Source organism: Lampetra fluviatilis, unplaced genomic scaffold, assembly GCF_964198595.1.
Source record: "Lampetra fluviatilis unplaced genomic scaffold, kcLamFluv1.1 SCAFFOLD_206, whole genome shotgun sequence".
NCBI lineage: Eukaryota > Metazoa > Chordata > Hyperoartia > Petromyzontiformes > Petromyzontidae > Lampetra > Lampetra fluviatilis.
The window spans coordinates 130,001-151,041 of NW_027621378.1; the positions used below are offsets into that span (position 1 = coordinate 130,001).

At 53.0% G+C, this 21,041-nt stretch overlaps 1 protein-coding gene and 1 long non-coding RNA gene across 2 annotated transcripts in view; both read right to left on the reverse strand.

The window, feature by feature from the left end:
* Positions 1 to 4,993, reverse strand: part of LOC144955163 (uncharacterized) — a 55,812-nt gene extending 50,819 nt beyond the window's left edge. The window contains exon 1 of the mRNA XM_078885481.1: positions 4,841 to 4,993. Within this exon, the coding sequence (XP_078741607.1) occupies positions 4,841 to 4,857 (17 nt within the window). The 5' untranslated portion in view covers positions 4,858 to 4,993. The remainder of the gene's footprint in view (positions 1 to 4,840) is intronic.
* A 500-nt stretch (positions 4,994 to 5,493) lies between these two features.
* LOC144955162 (uncharacterized) lies at positions 5,494 to 20,753 on the reverse strand. The gene is made up of 3 exons (XR_013641525.1): positions 20,609 to 20,753; positions 6,853 to 7,441; positions 5,494 to 5,832 (listed from the first exon to the last, which is right to left on the reverse strand). It is a non-coding gene; the product is annotated as an uncharacterized LOC144955162 (long non-coding RNA).
* Between the last annotated feature and the right edge of the window lie 288 nt (positions 20,754 to 21,041).

The following is a 21,041-nucleotide window of genomic DNA, read 5'->3' on the forward strand; positions in this document are numbered from 1 at the left end:
ACCATCACCACCACCATCACCACCACCACCATCACCATCATCATCACCATCATCACCACCATCACCACCACCACCACCACCATTACCATCACCACCATCATCACCACCATCATCACCACCATGATCACCATCATCACCACCACCACCACCACCATTACCATCACCACCATCATCACCACCATCACAACCATCATCATCATCACCATCATCATCATCACCATCATCACCATCATCACCATCACCACCATCATCACCACCACCACCACCACCACCATCACCACCATCATCATCACTATTAACCACCATCACCACCACCACCACCATAATCACCGCTACCATCATCAACGCCCGCTGGCAGGAGGTCACGGGGCAGACCCAGCAGGTGCCACGGGTCGACTGACCGAGATGACCGAGATGACTGGCTGATGCACCACCTGTGCCCCCTACTGTGCCAACTTGCTGTGCTTTAGCCACCCGGCGCTCCGCTCGTTGTTGTGAGCGTCGCTCCTCCGCCCTCCGTTGTTGTTGGAGGGCGACTGCCTCCAACTGCCCAGTAGCGTCCTTCACGAGCCTCCTCCACTGAGGCCGATCTTGACACCGCTGGTACCAGTCATCGGCAAGTCCACTCAGCTCCACGTCCTCCTGTACCACATCACTCCATCTCTTCTCTAGCCCGTGCCGCGCCCGTTTAGCCCCCTCGATCCGGCCGAACAAAAGCTGTTTAGGCATGCGGTGGCTGGGCATGCGGGCTACATGACCCAGCCAACGCAGCCTTGCCTGCCGTAGGAGCTCACCGATGGGACTTTGCCCAGATCTTTCAAGGATTTGTGAGCTCCTCACACAATCCAGCCTGCAGGTTAAACCCAGGATGGATCGTAGGCAGGGCCCAGCCTGAATGTTTCTAACATTTAGGCTGGTGAGTGAGCTGGTGAGCGAGTGAGTGAATGGGTGGCTGAGTGAGTGAGTGGCTGAGCGAGTGAGTGAGTAGGTGGCTGAGCGAGTGAGTGGGTGAGCGAGTGAGTGGCTCAGTGAGTGAGAGGGTGAGTGAGCGAGTGAGTGAGCGAGTGAGTGGGTGAGCGAGTGAGTGGCTCAGTGAGTGAGAGGGTGAGTGAGTGAGTGGCTGAGTGAGTGAGTGAGCGAGTGAGTGGCTGAGCGAGTGAGTGGCTGAGCGAGTGAGTGAGTGGCTGAGCGATCGAGCGAGTGGCTGAGCGAGTGGCTGAGTGAATGAGCGAGTGAGCGAGTGAGCGGCTGAGCGAGCGAGTGAGTGGCTCAGTGAGTGAACGAGCGAGTGAGTGAGTGAGCGAGTGAGTAGTGGCTGAGCGAGCGAGCGAGCAGCTGAGTGAGTAAGTGGCTGAGTGAGTGAGCGAGTCGCTGAGTGAGTGAGTGGCTGAGCGAGTGAGTGGCTGAGCGAGCGAGCGAGTGGCTGAGCGAGCGAGCAAGTGGCTGAGCGAGTGAGTGGTTGAGCGAGCGAGTGAGCGATTGGCTGAGCGAGCGAGTGAGTGGCTGAGTGAGTGGCTGAGTGAGTGAGTGGCTCAGTGAGTGAACGAGCGAGCGAGTGGCTCAGTGAGCGTGCGTGCGTGTCTCTGCTACCTGTAGGCGAGGCTCATGCACTCGAAGAGCCGCGTGAGTGTGTGGGTGAGCGAGTGAGTGAGCGAGCGAGTAGGTGAGTGGCTGAGTGAGTGAGTGGCTGAGTGAGTGAGTGGCTGAGCGAGTGAGTAGCTGAGTGAGTGAGTGGCTGAGCGAGCGAGTGAGTGAGTGGCTCAGTGAGCGAGCGAGCGAGTGAGCGAGTGAGTGGCTGAGCGAGCGAGTGAGTGAGTGGCTCAGTGAGCGAGCGAGCGAGTGAGCGAGTGAGTGGCTGAGCGAGCGAGCGAGCGAGTGGCTGAGCGAGTGAGTGGCTGAGCGAGTGAGTGAGTGAGTGGCTGAGCGAGCGAGTGAGTGGCTCAGTGAGTGAGCGAGCGAGTGGCTGAGCGGCTGAGCGAGTGAGCGAGTTGAGCATGGCTCCGCTACCTGTAGGCGAGGCTCATGCACTCGAAGAGCCGCGTGAGTGAGTGGATGGGTGGCTGAGTGAGTGGCTGAGCGAGCGAGTGGGTGAGCGAGCGAGCAAGTGGCTGAGCGAGTGAGTGGCTGAGCGAGCGAGTGAGTGGCTGAGTGAGTGGCTGAGTGAGTGAGTGGCTCAGTGAGTGAGCGAGCGAGCGAGTGGCTCAGTGAGCGTGCGTGCGTGTCTCTGCTACCTGTAGGCGAGGCTCATGCACTCGAAGAGCCGCGTGAGTGTGTGGGTGAGCGAGTGAGTGAGCGAGCGAGTAGGTGAGTGGCTGAGTGAGTGAGTGGCTGAGTGAGTGAGTGGCTGAGTGAGTGAGTGGCTGAGCGAGTGAGTAGCTGAGTGAGTGAGTGGCTGAGCGAGCGAGTGAGTGAGTGGCTCAGTGAGCGAGCGAGCGAGGTGAGCGAGTGAGTGGCTGAGCGAGCGAGTGAGTGAGTGGCTCAGTGAGCGAGCGAGCGAGTGAGCGAGTGAGTGGCTGAGCGAGCGAGCGAGCGAGTGGCTGAGCGAGTGAGTGGCTGAGCGAGTGAGTGAGTGGCTGAGCGAGCGAGTGAGTGGCTCAGTGAGTGAGCGAGCGAGTGGCTGAGCGGCTGAGCGAGTGAGCGAGTTGAGCATGGCTCCGCTACCTGTAGGCGAGGCTCATGCACTCGAAGAGCCGCGTGAGTGAGTGGATGGGTGGCTGAGTGAGTGAGTGGCTGAGCGAGCGAGTGGCTGAGCGAGCGAGTGGGTGGGTGGCTGAGTGAGTGAGTGGATGAGCGAGCGAGTGGCTGAGCGAGTGAGTGGGTGGGTGGCTGAGTGAGTGAGTGGATGAGTGAGTGGCTGAGTGAGTGAGTGGCTCAGTGAGTGAGCGAGCGAGCGAGTGGCTCAGTGAGCGAGCGGGTCGTGCGTGTCTCCGCTACCTGTAGGCGAGGCTCATGCACTCGAAGAGCCGCGTGAGCGTGTGGGTGTGTGAGCGAGCGAGCGAGCGAGTGAGTGGCTGAGCGAGCGAGCGAGTGGCTGAGCGAGCGAGTGAGCGAGTGTTCAGTGAGTGAGCGAGCGAGTGAGTGGCTGAGCGAGCGAGCGAGTGGCTGAGCGAGCGAGCGAGAGGCTGAGCGAGCGAGTGAGCGAGTGTTCAGTGAGTGGCTGAGCGAGCGAGCGAGTGGCTGAGCGAGCGAGCGAGAGGCTGAGCGAGCGAGTGAGCGAGTGTTCAGTGAGTGGCTGAGAGAGTGAGTGAGTGGCTGAGCGAGCGGGTGAGCGAGTGTTCAGTGAGTGAGCGAGCGAGCGAGTGAGTGGCTGAGCGAGCGAGTGGCTGAGCGAGCGAGTGAGCGAGTGTTCAGTGAGTGAGCGAGCGAGTGAGTGGCTGAGCGAGCGAGCGAGTGGCTGAGCGAGCGAGTGGCTCAGCGAGCGAGTCTCCCCTACCTGTAGGCGAGGCTCATGCACTCGAACAGCCGCGTGAGCGTGTGGGTGTGTGAGCGAGCGAGCGAGTGAGTGAGTGGCTGAGCGAGCGAGTGAGCGAGTGTTCAGCGAGTGTGCGAGTGAGTGAGTGGCTGAGCGAGCGAGTGAGTGGCTGAGCGAGCGAGTGAGCGAGTGTTCAGCGAGTGAGCGAGTGAGTGAGTGGCTGAGCGAGCGAGTGAGTGGCTGAGCGAGCGAGTGAGCGAGTGTTCAGTGAGCGAGCGAGTGAGTGAGTGGCTGAGCGAGCGAGTGAGTGGCTGAGCGAGCGAGTGAGCAAGTGTTCAGTGAGCGAGCGAGCGAGTGAGTGGCTGAGCGAGCGAGTGAGTGGCTGAGCGAGCGAGCGAGTGAGTGTTCAGTGAGCGAGCGAGCGAGTGAGTGGCTGAGCGAGCGAGTGAGCGAGTGTTCAGTGAGTGAGCGAGCGAGCGAGTGGCTGAGCGAGCGAGCGAGTGGCTGAGCGAGCGAGTGAGCGAGTGTTCAGTGAGTGGCTGAGCGAGCGAGTGGCTGAGCGAGCGAGCGAGTGGCTGAGCGAGCGAGTGAGCGAGTGTTCAGTGAGTGAGCGAGCGAGTGAGTGGCTGAGCGAGCGAGCGAGTGGCTGAGCGAGCGAGTGAGCGAGTGTTCAGTGAGTGAGCGAGCGAGCGAGTGGCTGAGCGAGCGAGTGGCTGAGCGAGCGAGTGGCTCAGTGAGCGTGTCTCCCCTACCTGTAGGCGAGGCTCATGCACTCGCAGAGCCGCGTGAGTGTGTGGGTGAGCGAGTGAGTGAGCGAGCGAGTAGGTGAGTGGCTGAGTGAGTGAGTGGCTGAGCGAGTGAGTGAGTGGCTGAGCGAGTGAGTGAGTGAGTGGCTGAGCGAGCGAGTGAGTGGCTGAGCGAGTGAGTGAGTGAGTGGCTGAGCGAGCGAGTGGCTCAGCGAGCGTGTCTCCCCTACCTGTAGGCGAGGCTCATGCACTCGAACAGCCGAGTGAGCGTGTGGGTGTGTGAGCGAGCGAGCGAGTGAGTGAGTGGCTGAGCGAGCGAGTGAGTGGCTGAGCGAGTGAGTGAGTGAGTGGCTGAGCGAGCGAGTGGCTCAGCGAGCGTGTCTCCCCTACCTGTAGGCGAGGCTCATGCACTCGAACAGCCGCGTGAGCGTGTGGGTGTGTGAGCGAGCGAGCGAGTGAGTGAGTGGCTGAGCGAGCGAGCGAGTGGCTGAGCGAGCGTGTCTCCCCTACCTGTAGGCGAGGCTCATGCACTCGAACAGCCGAGTGAGCGTGTGGGTGTGTGAGCGAGCGAGCGAGTGAGTGAGTCGCTGAGCGAGCGAGTGAGTGCCTGAGCGAGCGAGTGAGTGAGTGGCTCAGTGAGCGAGCGAGCGAGCGAGTGGCTCAGCGAGCGTGTCTCCCCTACCTGTAGGCGAGGCTCATGCACTCGAAGAGCCGCGTGAGCGACGCGTCGATGGAGAGTCGTGACGAAGCCCGCGGCCCGTAGCGGTAGGTGCACAGCGTCGAGCCTCGATCTTCACCCCCCCCTCGGCCCCTCCCCCCTGCCCCTCCCCCCTGCCGCCCCCCCCCCACCTCCCCCACGCCACCACCGCCACCACCACCGCCACCACCGCCACCGCCGCCACCACCACCGCCGCCGCCACCACCGCCCTCGCCACCGCCACCACCGGCGTGACGGAACCTGCGTCGATGTTCGTCGCTGTGCGGACGCGACACCATGAAGTGTCCGCTGTGGATAATTTGCCGGGCGGTACCACCACCACCACCACCGCCACCACCACCACCACCACCACCACCACCACCACCACCACCACCACCGCCACCACCGCCCACGTGATGGTGGTGGTGGTGGTGGCGGTGGTGACGGTGGTGGGAGTCACCGCAACCACCACCGCCTGTCCATTCACTCGACGGCGAATGTGAACGGTACGGCATCATCGCTCCACCTCCACCACCACCATCACCACCTCCACCACCACCACCTCCACCACCATCACCACCACCACCACCACCTCCACCATCATCACCACCACCACCACCACCACCACCATCACCACCTCCTCCTCCCTGCTGCCTCTTCTTCTCATTGTCCGTGTGGCAGCGCCGGGTGCCCAGGTAGAAGCTGGCGCGGGTGGCAGCACCAGCAGAGGTGCAGCAAGAGGTGCAGGTGGTGGTGGTGGTGGTGGTGCAGGAGGTGCAGGTGGTGGTGGTGGAGGTGGTGGAGGTGGTGGAGGATTTCGCTGTCAAGCGGCAGACAGCGCCGGCGAAGATTCTGCTGCTGCTGCTGCTGCTGATGCTGATGCCGCTGCCGCTGCTGATGCTGCTGCTGCTGATGCCGGTGCTGATGCCGGTGACGATGACACTGCTGGTGTCGTGGGAGGAGCGGCCCATGAGGGGCTGGGAGGAGGAGATGGTGGTGGGGGGTGAGAGGGGGACAGGCGAGCGAGTGGGTGAGTGAGTGTGAGAGTGAGCGGGTGAGCGGGTGGGTGAGTGTGTGGGTGGGTGGGTGGGTGAGTGGGTGGGTGAGCGAGTGGGTGAGTGTGTGGGTGGGTGGGTGAGTGGGTGAGTGAGTGAGCGAGTGAGTCAATGGACAGGTGAGTGAGCGAATGAGTGAGCGAGTGGGTGAGTGAGTGTGTGAGTGGGTGGGTGAGTGACTGTGTGAGTGGGTGGGTGGGTGAGTGGGTGAGTGGGTGGGTGAGTGGGTGGGTGGGTGAGTGAGTCAATGGACAGGTGAGTGAGTGAGTGGACAGGTGAGTGAGTGAGTGGGTGAGTGAGTGAGTCAATGGACAGGTGAGTGAGTGAGTGAGTGGGTGACTGAGTGAGTGAGCGAGCGAGTGAGTGAGTGGATGGACAGGTGAGTGAGTGGGTGGGTGGGTGAGCGGGTGAGTGAGCGAGCGAGTGAGTGGATGGACAGGTGAGTGAGTGAGTGGGTGGGTGAGTGAGTGAGTGAGTGTGTGAGTGAGTGGGTGAGTGAGTTAGTGAGTGAATGAGTGAGCGAGTGAGTGAGTGAGTGGATGGACAGGTGAGTGAGTGGATGGACAGGTGAGTGGGTGAGTGAGTGAGTGAGTGAGCGAGTGGACAGGTGAGTGAGCGAGTGGGTGAGTGAGTGGGTGGGTGGGTGGGTGAGCGAGCGAGCGAGCGAGCGAGCGAGCGAGCGAGCGAGCGAGTGAGTGAGCGAGCGAGTGAGTGAGAGAGTGGGTGAGTGGGTGAGTGAGTGGGTGGGTGAGTGACTGTGTGAGTGGGTGAGTAACTGAGTGAGTGGACAGGTGAGTGAGCGAATGAGTGAGCGAGTGGGTGAGTGAGTGGGTGGGTGAGTGAGCGAACGAGCGAGCAAATGAGCGAGCGAGTCAATAGACAGGTGAGTGAGCGAGTGGGTGAGTGGGTGAGCGAGCGAGTGAGCGAGCGTGTGCACCTCACCTCATAATCATCATCATCGTCGTCGTCATCATCGTCATCGTCGTCGTCATCATCATCATCATCATCCAGAAGCTCTGCACTGCTTCTCTCCGTGCTTGCACCATCATCGTCGTCATCACCACCACCGCCACCACCGCCACCACCGCCACCACCGCCACCACCGCCACCACCGCCACCACCGCCACCACCGCCACCACCGCCACCACCGCCACCACCAGCAGCAGCAACTCGGGACACCCCAAAGAGATTCAGCTGATGACGCTGCTGCTGATGCTGATGCTGCTGATGATGATGCTGTAGTTGTAGATGGTGCTGCGGTGGTGGTGGTTGTGGTTGTGGCGGTGGTTGTGGCGGTGGTTGTGGCGGTTGTGGTGGAAGTTGTGGCGTTTGAAGATGGTGCGGCGTGTGTAGATGGTGTGGTGGTTGTTGTGGTTGTTGTTGTTGTGGTTGTTGTGGTTGTTGTGGTTGTTGTTGTGGTTGTTGTTGTGGTTGTTGTGGTTGTTGTGGTTGTTGTTGTGGTGGTGGTTTCGAAGCGTCTTCTCCACGGGCTGGGCTGCCCAGTTCAGTTCCTCTGGCCATCGTGCGTGCACTGTACAGTCAACACAAGCACACACTGTACGGTCAACACACGCACACACTGTACGGTTAACACACACACTGTACAATCAACACACACACTGTACAGGCAACACACACTGTACAGGCAACACCCACACTGTACAGCCAACGCACACTGTACAGTCAACACACACTGTACAGGCATCACACACTGTACAGCCAACACACACTGTACTGTCAACACACACACTGCACAGTTAACACGACACACTGTACAGCCAACACACACTGTACGGGCAACACACACTGTACAGTTAACACGCACACACTGTACGGTTAACACACACACTGTACGGCCAACACGCGCACTGTACAGCCAACACACGCACTGTACAGTCAACACAATGCACTGTGCGGTTAACACATTTGAAAAAGAGCCACTTGACCACTTTACCCAAAGAACCAAAGAGAATGGATTTCTCGCAGTCACAAAACTTGCAAATCGAGATTTAACAAACGCGCACTGTAGAATCAACACACACTGCACCATTAACGCACAACAACAACAACCGCCATTCGCCACTGAGTGGCGGTGACGTCACCACGACGCTTGTGCCAGGCCATGTGCACCTTGAGGCTACCACGGGAAGTGTCGAACGCCCGCTGGCAGGAGGTCACGGGGCAGACCCAGCAGGTGCCACGGGTTGACTGCTGTGCCAGGCTAGGTGCATGAGGAGGAGGTCACTGGACAGACCCAGCAGGTGCCGTGGGTTGACTGCTGTGCCAGGCTAGGTGCAGGAGGAGGAGGTCACGGGACAGACCCAGCAGGTGCCACGGGTCGACTGCTGTGCCAGGCTAGGTGCAGGAGGAGGAGGTCACGGGACAGACCCAGCAGGTGCCATGGGTTGACTGCTGTGCCAGGCTAGGTGCAGGAGGAGGTCACGGGACAGACCCAGCAGGTGCCAGGCTAGGTGCAGGAGGTCACGGGACAGACCCAGCAGGTGCCATGGGTCGACTGCTGTGCCAGGCTAGGTGCAGGAGGAGGAGGTCACGGGACAGACCCAGCAGGTGCCATGGGTTGACTGCTGTGCCAGGCTAGGTGCAGGAGGAGGTCACGGGACAGACCCAGCAGGTGCCAGGCTAGGTGCAGGAGGTCACGGGACAGACCCAGCAGGTGCCATGGGTTGACTGCTGTGCCAGGCTAGGTGCAGGAGGAGGAGGTCACGGGGCAGACCCAGCAGGTGCCATGGGTTGACTGCTGTGCCAGGCTAGGTGCAGGAGGAGGTCACGGGACAGACCCTGCAGGTGCCATGGGTTGACTGCTGTGCCAGGCTAGGTGCAGGAGGAGGTCACGGGACAGACCCAGCAGGTGTCATGGGTTGACTGCTGTGCCAGGCTAGGTGCAGGAGGTCACGGGACAGACCCAGCAGGTGCCATGGGTTGACTGCTGTGCCAGGCTAGGTGCAGGAGGAGGAGGTCACGGGACAGACCCAGCAGGTGCCATGGGTTGACTGCTGTGCCAGGCTAGGTACAGGAGGAGGATATCATGTGACAGACCCTTCAGGTACCATGGGTGACTGCTGTGCCAGGCTAGGTGCAGGAGGAGGAGGTCAGGGGACAGACCCAGCAGGTGCCATGGGTGACTGAGATGACTGGCTGATGCACCATCTGTGCCCCCTACTGTGCCAACTTGCTGCGTTTTATCCGCCTGGCGCTCCGCTCATTGTTGTGAGCGTCGCTCCTCCGCCCTCCGTTGTTGTTGGAGGGCGAATGCCTCCAACTGCCCAGTAGCAGCGTCCTTCACGAGCCTCCTCCACAGAGGCCGATCTTGACACCGCTGGTACCGGTCATCGGCAAATCCATTCAGTTCCACGTCCTCCTGTACCACGTCACTCCATCTCTTTTTTAGCCTGTGCTGCGCCCGTTTAGCCCCCTCGATCCGGCCGAACAAAAGCTGTTAAGGCATGCGGTGGCTGGGCATGCGGGCTACATGACCCAGTCAACGCAGCCTTGCCTGCTGGAGGTCACCGATAGGAATTTGTCCAGATCTTTCAAGGATATGTGAGCTCCTCACACAATCCAGCCTGCAGGTTAAACGCAGGATGGATCGTAGGCAGGCCAGCCTAAATGTTTCTAACCGGCGAAGATGTTCCATTAGGGGGGTCCGCATTTTGCAAGCGTAGAGAAGGGAGGGAATGACTGTGGCCCAGAAGACCTGAAGCTTCGTGCGGAGCGACAGACCAGGTAGCTTCCACACAGCGTTACGTAACTGATTAAAAGATAATGCCACTCGACTGATTCGGAGTGAGACTTCTGCTGTCAAACCGGAGCCGGTCATGAGCACACTGCCCAGGTATGGGAAACTCTCCACTCTCTCCACAACTGCCCCATCACCAATTGAGAGTTGTGGGGGTGGAGTGTCCGATGGTACCCAGGCAGGTGCTTAGTTTTGGTGGGGCTGATGGTAAGGCCCCACCTCTTAGTGGGACGCTCCAGTTTCAGCAGCAGCGCCTCCAACTCCTCCTCTGAGTGAGCGGCAATTACCAGATCATTGGCATACATAACATGGTTAAGCAATAGGGAGCCATTCCTTGATCGCACCTGGGCATCAATCATCCTCTCCTTGCACCTGTACCAGATGGAGATTCCTCCGGTACAGCCATAGAAGGCTTCACGAACTACGTGGTCCAAATTTTTTTTAAATAATGTGGGAGCCAGAGGACATCCCTGTCGCACTCCACAACCACCAACCCATCCTTGCAGCGCCTCATGGCTCTCCGAACCTCCGAGCGAAGGCTGCGGTAAGCCTCCTCATTTTCCGGCGTGGGATGCTGTAGCCGATGATAGTGGGCCTGTCGCTTTTTCTTAGCCAGCCGGAACACCTCCTCATTCAGCTAGAATATCTGGGGAGGTTTGGACCGTGTGCCCAAAGTAGCCACTGCAGCTGCATGAGCCACAGTCCTGAACCTCGCCTATTTCCCCTCGACATCAGGAGGAGTGGGGGACGATGCCAACACCAGCCGCAAGCGATGATGAAATTCTCGCTTGCAACTTTCATCAGCTAGCTGAGACCAGGCCACCTTAGTTTTGAATGGGGTCCTGGGTGTACACCCACCACTGGAATGGCAGGCGCATCTTACAGATGACAAGTCGATGGTCAGTGGGCAGATCAGCTCCATGGTAGGTCCTGGTGTCAAGGACATGGGCTCGCATCCGCTGGTCCGTCACTACGTAGTCCAGCAGATGTTCTTGCTTGGACCCGGCCTGCATCCATGATGTTGTGTGGATGCGCCGATGCCGGAACAGCGTGTTGGTAATTACAAGCCCATGGGCTGCACAAAAATCTAGCAGCCTCCTACCGTTGTTATTGCGCTGATCTGGCCCATGCCTTCAAATCACTCCAGCCCAGGTGACATCATCATGACCAACTCGGGCATTGAAGTCACCCAACAAGATGACTCTGTCCCGAGTGGCCACTTTAGCCAGCACCTGTGACAGGAGGTCATAGAAAGCGTCTGACTCATCGGCTTTGCCTGCATCCCTCCACGGATGTTCGTCTTCGGTGGTGGCATAAGTAACCACGACCACCACTCCTCGCCTCTGGTTGATGGGAAGGCGAGCCCAAAGTATCCTGGGGCTTACAGGTTCCCACACCTCACCGCCACGCTCCCACGCCCCCTTCATTCTTTTGTTCAGAAGAAGAGCCACTCCCTGTTGTTTGGCAATATCCTGCACCGAGTGGAGGACTGTCCACCCCTCATCGTGAATGCAGCCAGAGCCGGTCCACCGGACCTCCTGAATACCGCAGAGATCCAGGCGGTACCAGTCCAGCTCCCAACAGAGTGGCAGCCTCTCCTCCGCAGTGAGCGTTCCAACATTCCACGTGGCCACACGAAGTGGTTTTTTGTTGTTTCTGGAGGAGCCCCGAGGGTAAAGATTCAATCTCCTGGCCCCGCCAAATGGGGTTTTGCCAGGAGACGTCATAGACGCCTGTCCCCCCGGGGCCTCCGGCACAAGCTGATTAATTAGACATTTTTCAGTCGTGGTTTTGCGGGAGCCAGAGCCGGTCCACCAGACCTCCTGAATGTCGCAGAGATCCAGGCGGTACCGGTCCAGCTCCCGACAGAGGAGTGGCAGCCTCTCCTCCGCGGCGAGCGTTCCAACATTCCACGTGGCCACACGAAGTGGCTTTTTGTTGTTTCTGGAGGAGCCCCGAGGGTAAAGATTCAATCTCCTGGCTCCGCCAGATGGGCTTTGGCCAGGAGACGTGGAGAGGTTAGACCAGCCCCTCGCACCTGTCCAGATCCACCGTTTGGCCGGCGTTCGCCACTAAGTGGCGGCGACATCACCACGACGCTTGTGCCAGGCCAAGTGCACCTTGAGGCTACCACGTGAAGCGTCGAACGCCCGCTGGCAGGAGGTCACGGGGCAGACCCAGCAGGTGCCACGGGTCGACTGACTGAGATGACCGAGATGACATACATACACACACACATATATACACACACACACCTACACATGTATACAAAGACACACACGCACACCTATATACACACCTACACACACACACACACCTACACATGTATACAAAGACACACACGCACACAGACACACACAACAACAACAACCGCCATTCGCCACTAAGTGGCGGTGACGTCACCACGACGCTTGTGCCAGGCCATGTGCACCTTGAGGCTACCACGTGAAGTGTCAAACGCCCGCTGGCAGGAGGTCACGGCGCAGACCCAGCAGGTGCCACGGGTCGACTGACTGAGATGAGTGGCTTATGCACCACGTCACACACACACACACTGTAACACCCTCACTGTAACACACTCACTGTAACACACTCACTGTAACACCCTCACTGTAACACACTCACTGTAACACACTCACTGTAACACACACAGTGTAACACACTACACTACACACAGAACAACACACACTACACTACACACAGTGTAACACACACTACACTACACACAGTGTAACACACACTACACTACACACAGTGTAACACACACTACACTACACACAGTGTAACACACACTACACTACACACAGTGTAACACACACTACACTACACACAGTGTAACACACACTACACTACACACAGTGTAACACACACTACACTACACACAGTGTAACACACACTACACTACACACAGTGTAACACACACTACACTACACACAGTATAACACACACTACACTACACACAGTGTAACACACACTACACTACACACAGTGTAACACACACTACACTACACACAGTGTAACACACACTACACTACACACAGTGTAACACACACTACACTACACACAGTGTAACACACACTACACTACACACAGTGTAACACACACTACACTACACACAGTGTAACACACGCTACACTACACACAGTGTAACACACACTACACTACACACAGTGTAACACACGCTACACTACACACAGTGTAACACACACTACACGACACACAGTGTAACACACACTACACTACACACAGTGTAACACACACTACACTACACACAGTGTAACACACACTACACTACACACAGTGTAGCACACACTACACGACACACAGTGTAACACACACTACACTACACACAGTGTAACACACACTACACTACACACAGTGTAACACACACTACACTACACACAGTGTAACACACACTACACTACACACAGTGTAACACACACTACACTACACACAGTGTAACACACACTACACTACACACAGTTGTAACACACACTACACTACACACAGTGTAACACACACTACACTACACACAGTATAACACACACTACACTACACACAGTGTAACACACACTACACTACACACAGTGTAACACACACTACACTACACACAGTGTAACACACACTACACTACACACAGTGTAACACACACTACACTACACACAGTGTAACACACACTACACTACACACAGTGTAACACACACTACACTACACACAGTGTAACACACACTACACTACACACAGTGTAACACACCTACACTACACACAGTATAACACACACTACACTACACACAGTGTAACACACTACACTACACACAGTGTAACACACACTACACTACACACAGTGTAACACACACTACACTACACACAGTATAACACACTACACTACACACAGTGTAACACACACTACACTACACACAGTGTAACACACGCTACACTACACACAGTGTAACACACACTACACTACACACAGTGTAACACACACTACACTACACACAGTGTAACACACACTACACTACACACAGTGTAACACACACTACACTACACACAGTGTAACACACACTACACTACACACAGTGTAACACACACTACACTACACACAGTGTAACACACACTACACTACACACAGTGTAACACACACTACACTACACACAGTATAACACACACTACACTACACACAGTGTAACACACACTACACTACACACAGTATAACACACACTACACTACACACAGTGTAACACACACTACACTACACACAGTATAACACACACTACACTACACACAGTATAACACACACTACACTACACACAGTGTAACACACACTACACTACACACAGTGTAACACACACTACACTACACACAGTGTAACACACACTACACTACAACACAGTATAACACACTACACTACACACAGTGTAACACCACTACACTACACACAGTGTAACACACGCTACACTACACACAGTGTAACACACACTACACTACACACAGTGTAACACACACTACACTACACACAGTGTAACACACACTACACTACACACAGTGTAACACACACTACACTACACACAGTGTAACACACACTTACACTACACACAGTGTAACACACACTACACTACACACAGTGTAACACACACTACACTACACACAGTATACACACACTACACTACACACAGTATAACACACACTACACTTACACTACACACAGTGTAACACACACTACACTACACACAGTATAACACACACTACACTACACACAGTGTAACACACACTACACTACACACAGTATAACACACACTACACTACACACAGTATAACACACACTACACTACACACAGTGTAACACACACTACACTACACACAGTGTAACACACACTACACTACACACAGTGTAACACACACTACACTACACACAGTGTAACACACACTACACTACACACAGTGTAACACACACTACACTACACACAGTGTAACACACTACACTACACACAGTGTAACACACACTACACTACACACAGTGTAACACACACTACACTACACACAGTGTAACACACACTACACTACACACAGTGTAACACACGCTACACTACACACAGTGTAACACACACTACACTACACACAGTGTAACACACGCTACACTACACACAGTGTAACACACACTACACTACACACAGTATAACACACACTACACTACACACAGTGTAACACACACTACACTACACACAGTATAACACACGCTACACTACACACAGTGTAACACACACTACACTACACACAGTGTAACACACACACACTACACACAGTGTAACACACGCTACACTACACACAGTGTAACACACACTACACTACACACAGTATAACACACTCTACACTACACACAGTGTAACACACACTACACTACACACAGTGTAACACACACTACACTACACACAGTGCAACACACACTACACTACACACAGTGTAACACACACTACACTACACACAGTGTAACACACGCTACACTACACACAGTGTAACACACACTACACTACACACAGTGTAACACACACTACACTACACACAGTGTAACACACACTACACTACACACAGTGTAACACACACTACACTACACACAGTGTAACACACACTACACTACACACAGTGTAACACACACTACACTACACACAGTGTAACACACACTACACTACACACAGTGTAACACACACTACACTACACACAGTGTAACACACACTACACTACACACAGTGTAACACACACTACACTACACACAGTGTAACACACACTACACTACACACAGTGTAACACACACTACACTACACACAGTGTAACACACGCTACACTACACACAGTATAACACACACTACACTACACACAGTGTAACACACACTACACTACACACAGTGTAACACACACTACACTACACACAGTGTAACACACGCTACACTACACACACAGTGTAGCACACACTACACTACACACAGTGTAACACACACTACACTACACACAGTGTAACACACACTACACTACACACAGTGTAACACACACTACACTACACACAGTGTAACACACGCTACACTACACACAGTGTAACACACACTACACTACACACAGTGGTAACACACACTACACTACACACAGTGTAACACACACTACACTACACACAGTGTAACACACGCTACACTACACACAGTGTAACACACACTACACTACACACAGTGTAACACACACTACACTACACACAGTGTAACACACGCTACACTACACACAGTGTAACACACACTACACTACACACAGTGTAACACACACTACACTACACACAGTGTAACACACACTACACTACACACAGTGTAACACACACTACACTACACACAGTATAACACACACTACACTACACACAGTATAGCACACACTACACTACACACAGTGTAACACACACTACACTACACACAGTGTAACACACACTACACTACACACAGTATAGCACACACTACCACTACACACAGTGTAACACACACTACACTACACACAGTATAACACACACTACACTACACACAGTATAGCACACACTACACTACACACAGTGTAACACACACTACACTACACACAGTGTAACACACACTACACTACACACAGTGTAACACACACTACACTACACACAGTGTAACACACACTACACTACACACAGTGTAACACACGCTACACTACACACAGTGTAACACACACTACACTACACACAGTGTAACACACACTACACTACACACAGTGTAACACACACTACACTACACACAGTGTAACACACACTACACTACACACAGTGTAACACACACTACACTACACACAGTGTAACACACACTACACTACACACAGTGTAACACACACTACACTACACACAGTGTAACACACACTACACTACACACAGTGTAGCACACACTACACTACACACAGTGTAACACACACTACACTACACACAGTGTAACACACACTACACTACACACAGTGTAACACACACTACACTACACACAGTGCAACACACACTACACTACACACAGTGTAACACACACTACACTACACACAGTGTAACACACACTACACTACACACAGTGTAACACACACTACACTACACACAGTGTAACACACACTACACTACACACAGTGTAACACACACTACACTACACACAGTATAACACACACTACACTACACACAGTGTAACACACACTACACTACACACAGTGTAACACACGCTACACTACACACAGTGTAACACACGCTACACTACACACAGTGTAACACACACTACACTACACACAGTGTAACACACACTACACTACACACAGTGTAACACACACTACACTACACACAGTGTAACACACGCTACACTACACTCAGTGTAACACACACTACACTACACACAGTGTAACACACACTACACTACACACAGTATAACACACACTACACTACACACAGTGTAACAACACACTACACTACACACAGTGTAACACACACTACACTACACACAGTGCAACACACACTACACTACACACAGTGTAACACACACTACACTACACACAGTGTAACACACACACACTACACACAGTATAACACACACACACTACACACAGTGTAACACACACTACACTACACACAGTGTAACACACACTACACTACACACAGTGTAACACACGCTACACTACACACAGTGTAACACACACTACACTACACACAGTATAACACACACACACTACACACAGTGTAACACACACTACACTACACACAGTGTAACACACACACACTACACACAGTATAACACACACACACAACACACACAGTGTAACACACACTACACTACACACAGTATAACACACACACACTACACACAGTGTAACACACACTACACTACACACAGTGTAAACACACACTACACTACACACAGTGTAACACACACTACACTACACACAGTGTAACACACGCTACACTACACACAGTGTAACACACGCTACACTACACACAGTGTAAACACACACTACACTACACACAGTGTAACACACACTACACTACACACAGTGCAACACACACTACACTACACACAGTATAACAACACACGCTACACTACACACAGTGTAACACACACTACACTACACACAGTGTAACACACACTACACTACACACAGTGTAACACACGCTACACTACACACAGTGTAACACACACTACACTACACACAGTGTAACACACACTACACTACACACAGTGTAACACACACTACACTACACACAGTGTAACACACACTACACTACACACAGTGTAACACACACTACACTACACACAGTGTAACACACACTACACTACACACAGTGTAACACACACTACACTACACACAGTGTAACACACACTACACTACACACAGTGTAACACACACTACACTACACACAGTGTAACACACACTACACTACACACAGTGTAACACACACACACTACACACAGTGTAACACACACTACACTACACACAGTGTAACACACGCTACACTACACACAGTGTAACACACACTACACTACTACTACATACTATACTACACCACCACAACTACTACAACTACACCACAACTCCACTACCACAACTACACCACAACCACACTACCACCACAATTACACCACCACTACCACAACTACACCACCACAACAACTACCACAACTACACCACAACTACACCACCACCACTACAACTATCACAACAACACCACAACTACACTGCCACAACTACACCACCACTACCACGACTACACCACCACCACCATCACAACTACCACAACTACACCACCACAACTACACTACAACTACCACAACAACACCACAACTACGCCACAACCACACCACCACTATCACAACTACACCACCACTACCACAACTACACCACCACTACCACAACTACACCATAATTACACCACCACTACTACAACTACCCCACTACTACAACTACACCACCACTACCACAACTACACCACCACTACCACAACTACACCACCACAACTACACCACCACTACCACAACTACACCACCACTACCACAACTACACCACCACAACTACACCACCACTACCACAACTACACCACCACAACTACACCACCACTACCACAACTACACCACCACTACCACAACTACACCACCACTACCACAACTACACCACCACTACCACAACTACACCACCACTACCACAACTACACCACCACTACCACAACTACACCACCACTACCACAACTAAACCACCACTACCACAACTACACCACCACTACCACAACTACACCACCACTACCACAACTACACCACCACTACCACAACTACACCACCACTACCACAACTACACCACCACTACCACAACTACACCACCACTACCACAACTACACCACCACTACCACAACTACACCACCACTACCACAACTACACCACCACTACCACAACTACACCACCACTACACCATAATTACACCACCACTACTACAACTACACCACCACTACCACAACTACACCACCACTACCACAACTACACCACCACTACCACAACTACACCACCACTACCACAACTACACCACCACCACCACCACCACATCTACCACAACAACACCACAACTACTAGAACAACACCACACAACTACACCACCACTACCACATCCACCACAACTACACCACCACAACTACCACAACTACACTACCACCACTACAACAACAACTACTACAACAACACCACAACTACACCACAACTACAACAACAACACCCCCACTACCACAACTACCACTACTACAACACCACAACTACCACAACTACTACCACAACAACTACCACTACTGCAACAACTACACCACTACCACAACTACCACAACTACACCACCACTACCACAACACCACCACTACCACAACTAAACTACCACAACTACTACAACTACACAACTACTACAACACCACCACTACCACAACTAAACTACCACAACTACTACAACTACACAACTACTACAACACCACCACCACCACAACTAAACTACCACAACTACTACAACAACTACTACCACAACTACTACAACTACACCACCACTACCACAACTACACAACTACTACAACTACACCACCACTACCACAACTACTACAACAACACAACTAAACTACCACAACAACAACCACCACAACTACTACACAACAACTACCACAACTACTCCACTACGACCACACAACAACTACACCACTACCACAACAACTACTACCACAACTACTACTACAACTACCACCACTACCACCACTACCACAACTACTACTACAACAACTACACCACTACCACAACTACTACAACAACACAACTAAACTACCACAACTACTACAACAACTACACAACTACTACAACACCACCACTACCACAACTAAACTACCACAACTACCACAACTACTACAACAACACCACAAATACCACAACAACAACGCCACAACTACACAACAACTACACAACAACTACCACAACTACTACACTACAACTACTACAACTACACCACCACTACCACAACTACTACAACTACACCACAAATACCACAACAACTACGCCACAACTACACAACAACTACACAACAACTACCACAACTACTACACTACAACTACTACAACTACACCACCACTACCACAACTACTACAACTACACAACAACTACCACAACTACTACAACTACACCACAAATACCACAACAACAACGCCACAACTACACAACTACCACAACTACTACACAACAACTACCACAACTACTACACAACAACTACCACAACTACACCACCACCACGACACTGCACACGCTACGTGTCACTGTGGTTGTTGTGATTGTTGTTGTGATTGTTGTTGTGGTTGTTGTGGTTGTTGTTGTGGTTGTTGTGGTTGTTGTGGTTGTTGTGGTTGTTGTTGTTGTTGTTTAGAGTCGCACCTCTCGCGTTTCTCTCCCTCCTCGTCCGGGTTCCTCCAAGTTCGATCGAACCGTCGAATCGAATCGAACAACTTTTTGTGTTCGCAGCGAATCGATTCCTTAACGCGGGAACGCCAACGTGCGTTGGGATGCGTTGTCGATTCGCTCCTCGGCGGCTTTCGATTCCCGATTCGATTCCTTACAGAGTGGGTGTGGGTGGGAGGAGGTGATGGAATCGATTCCAGAATCGTAATCGTTACAGAGTTTGACGTGCGGGTCGGGTGGAATCGATTCCGGGATCGTTGTTCTGCTGTTGGAGACTTTATCGATTGGAATCGATTCCAGAATCGTAATCGTTACAGAGTTTGACGTGCGGGTCGGGTGGAATCGATTCCGGGATCGTTGTTCTGCTGTTGGAGACTTTATCGATTGGAATCGATTCCAGAATCGTAAT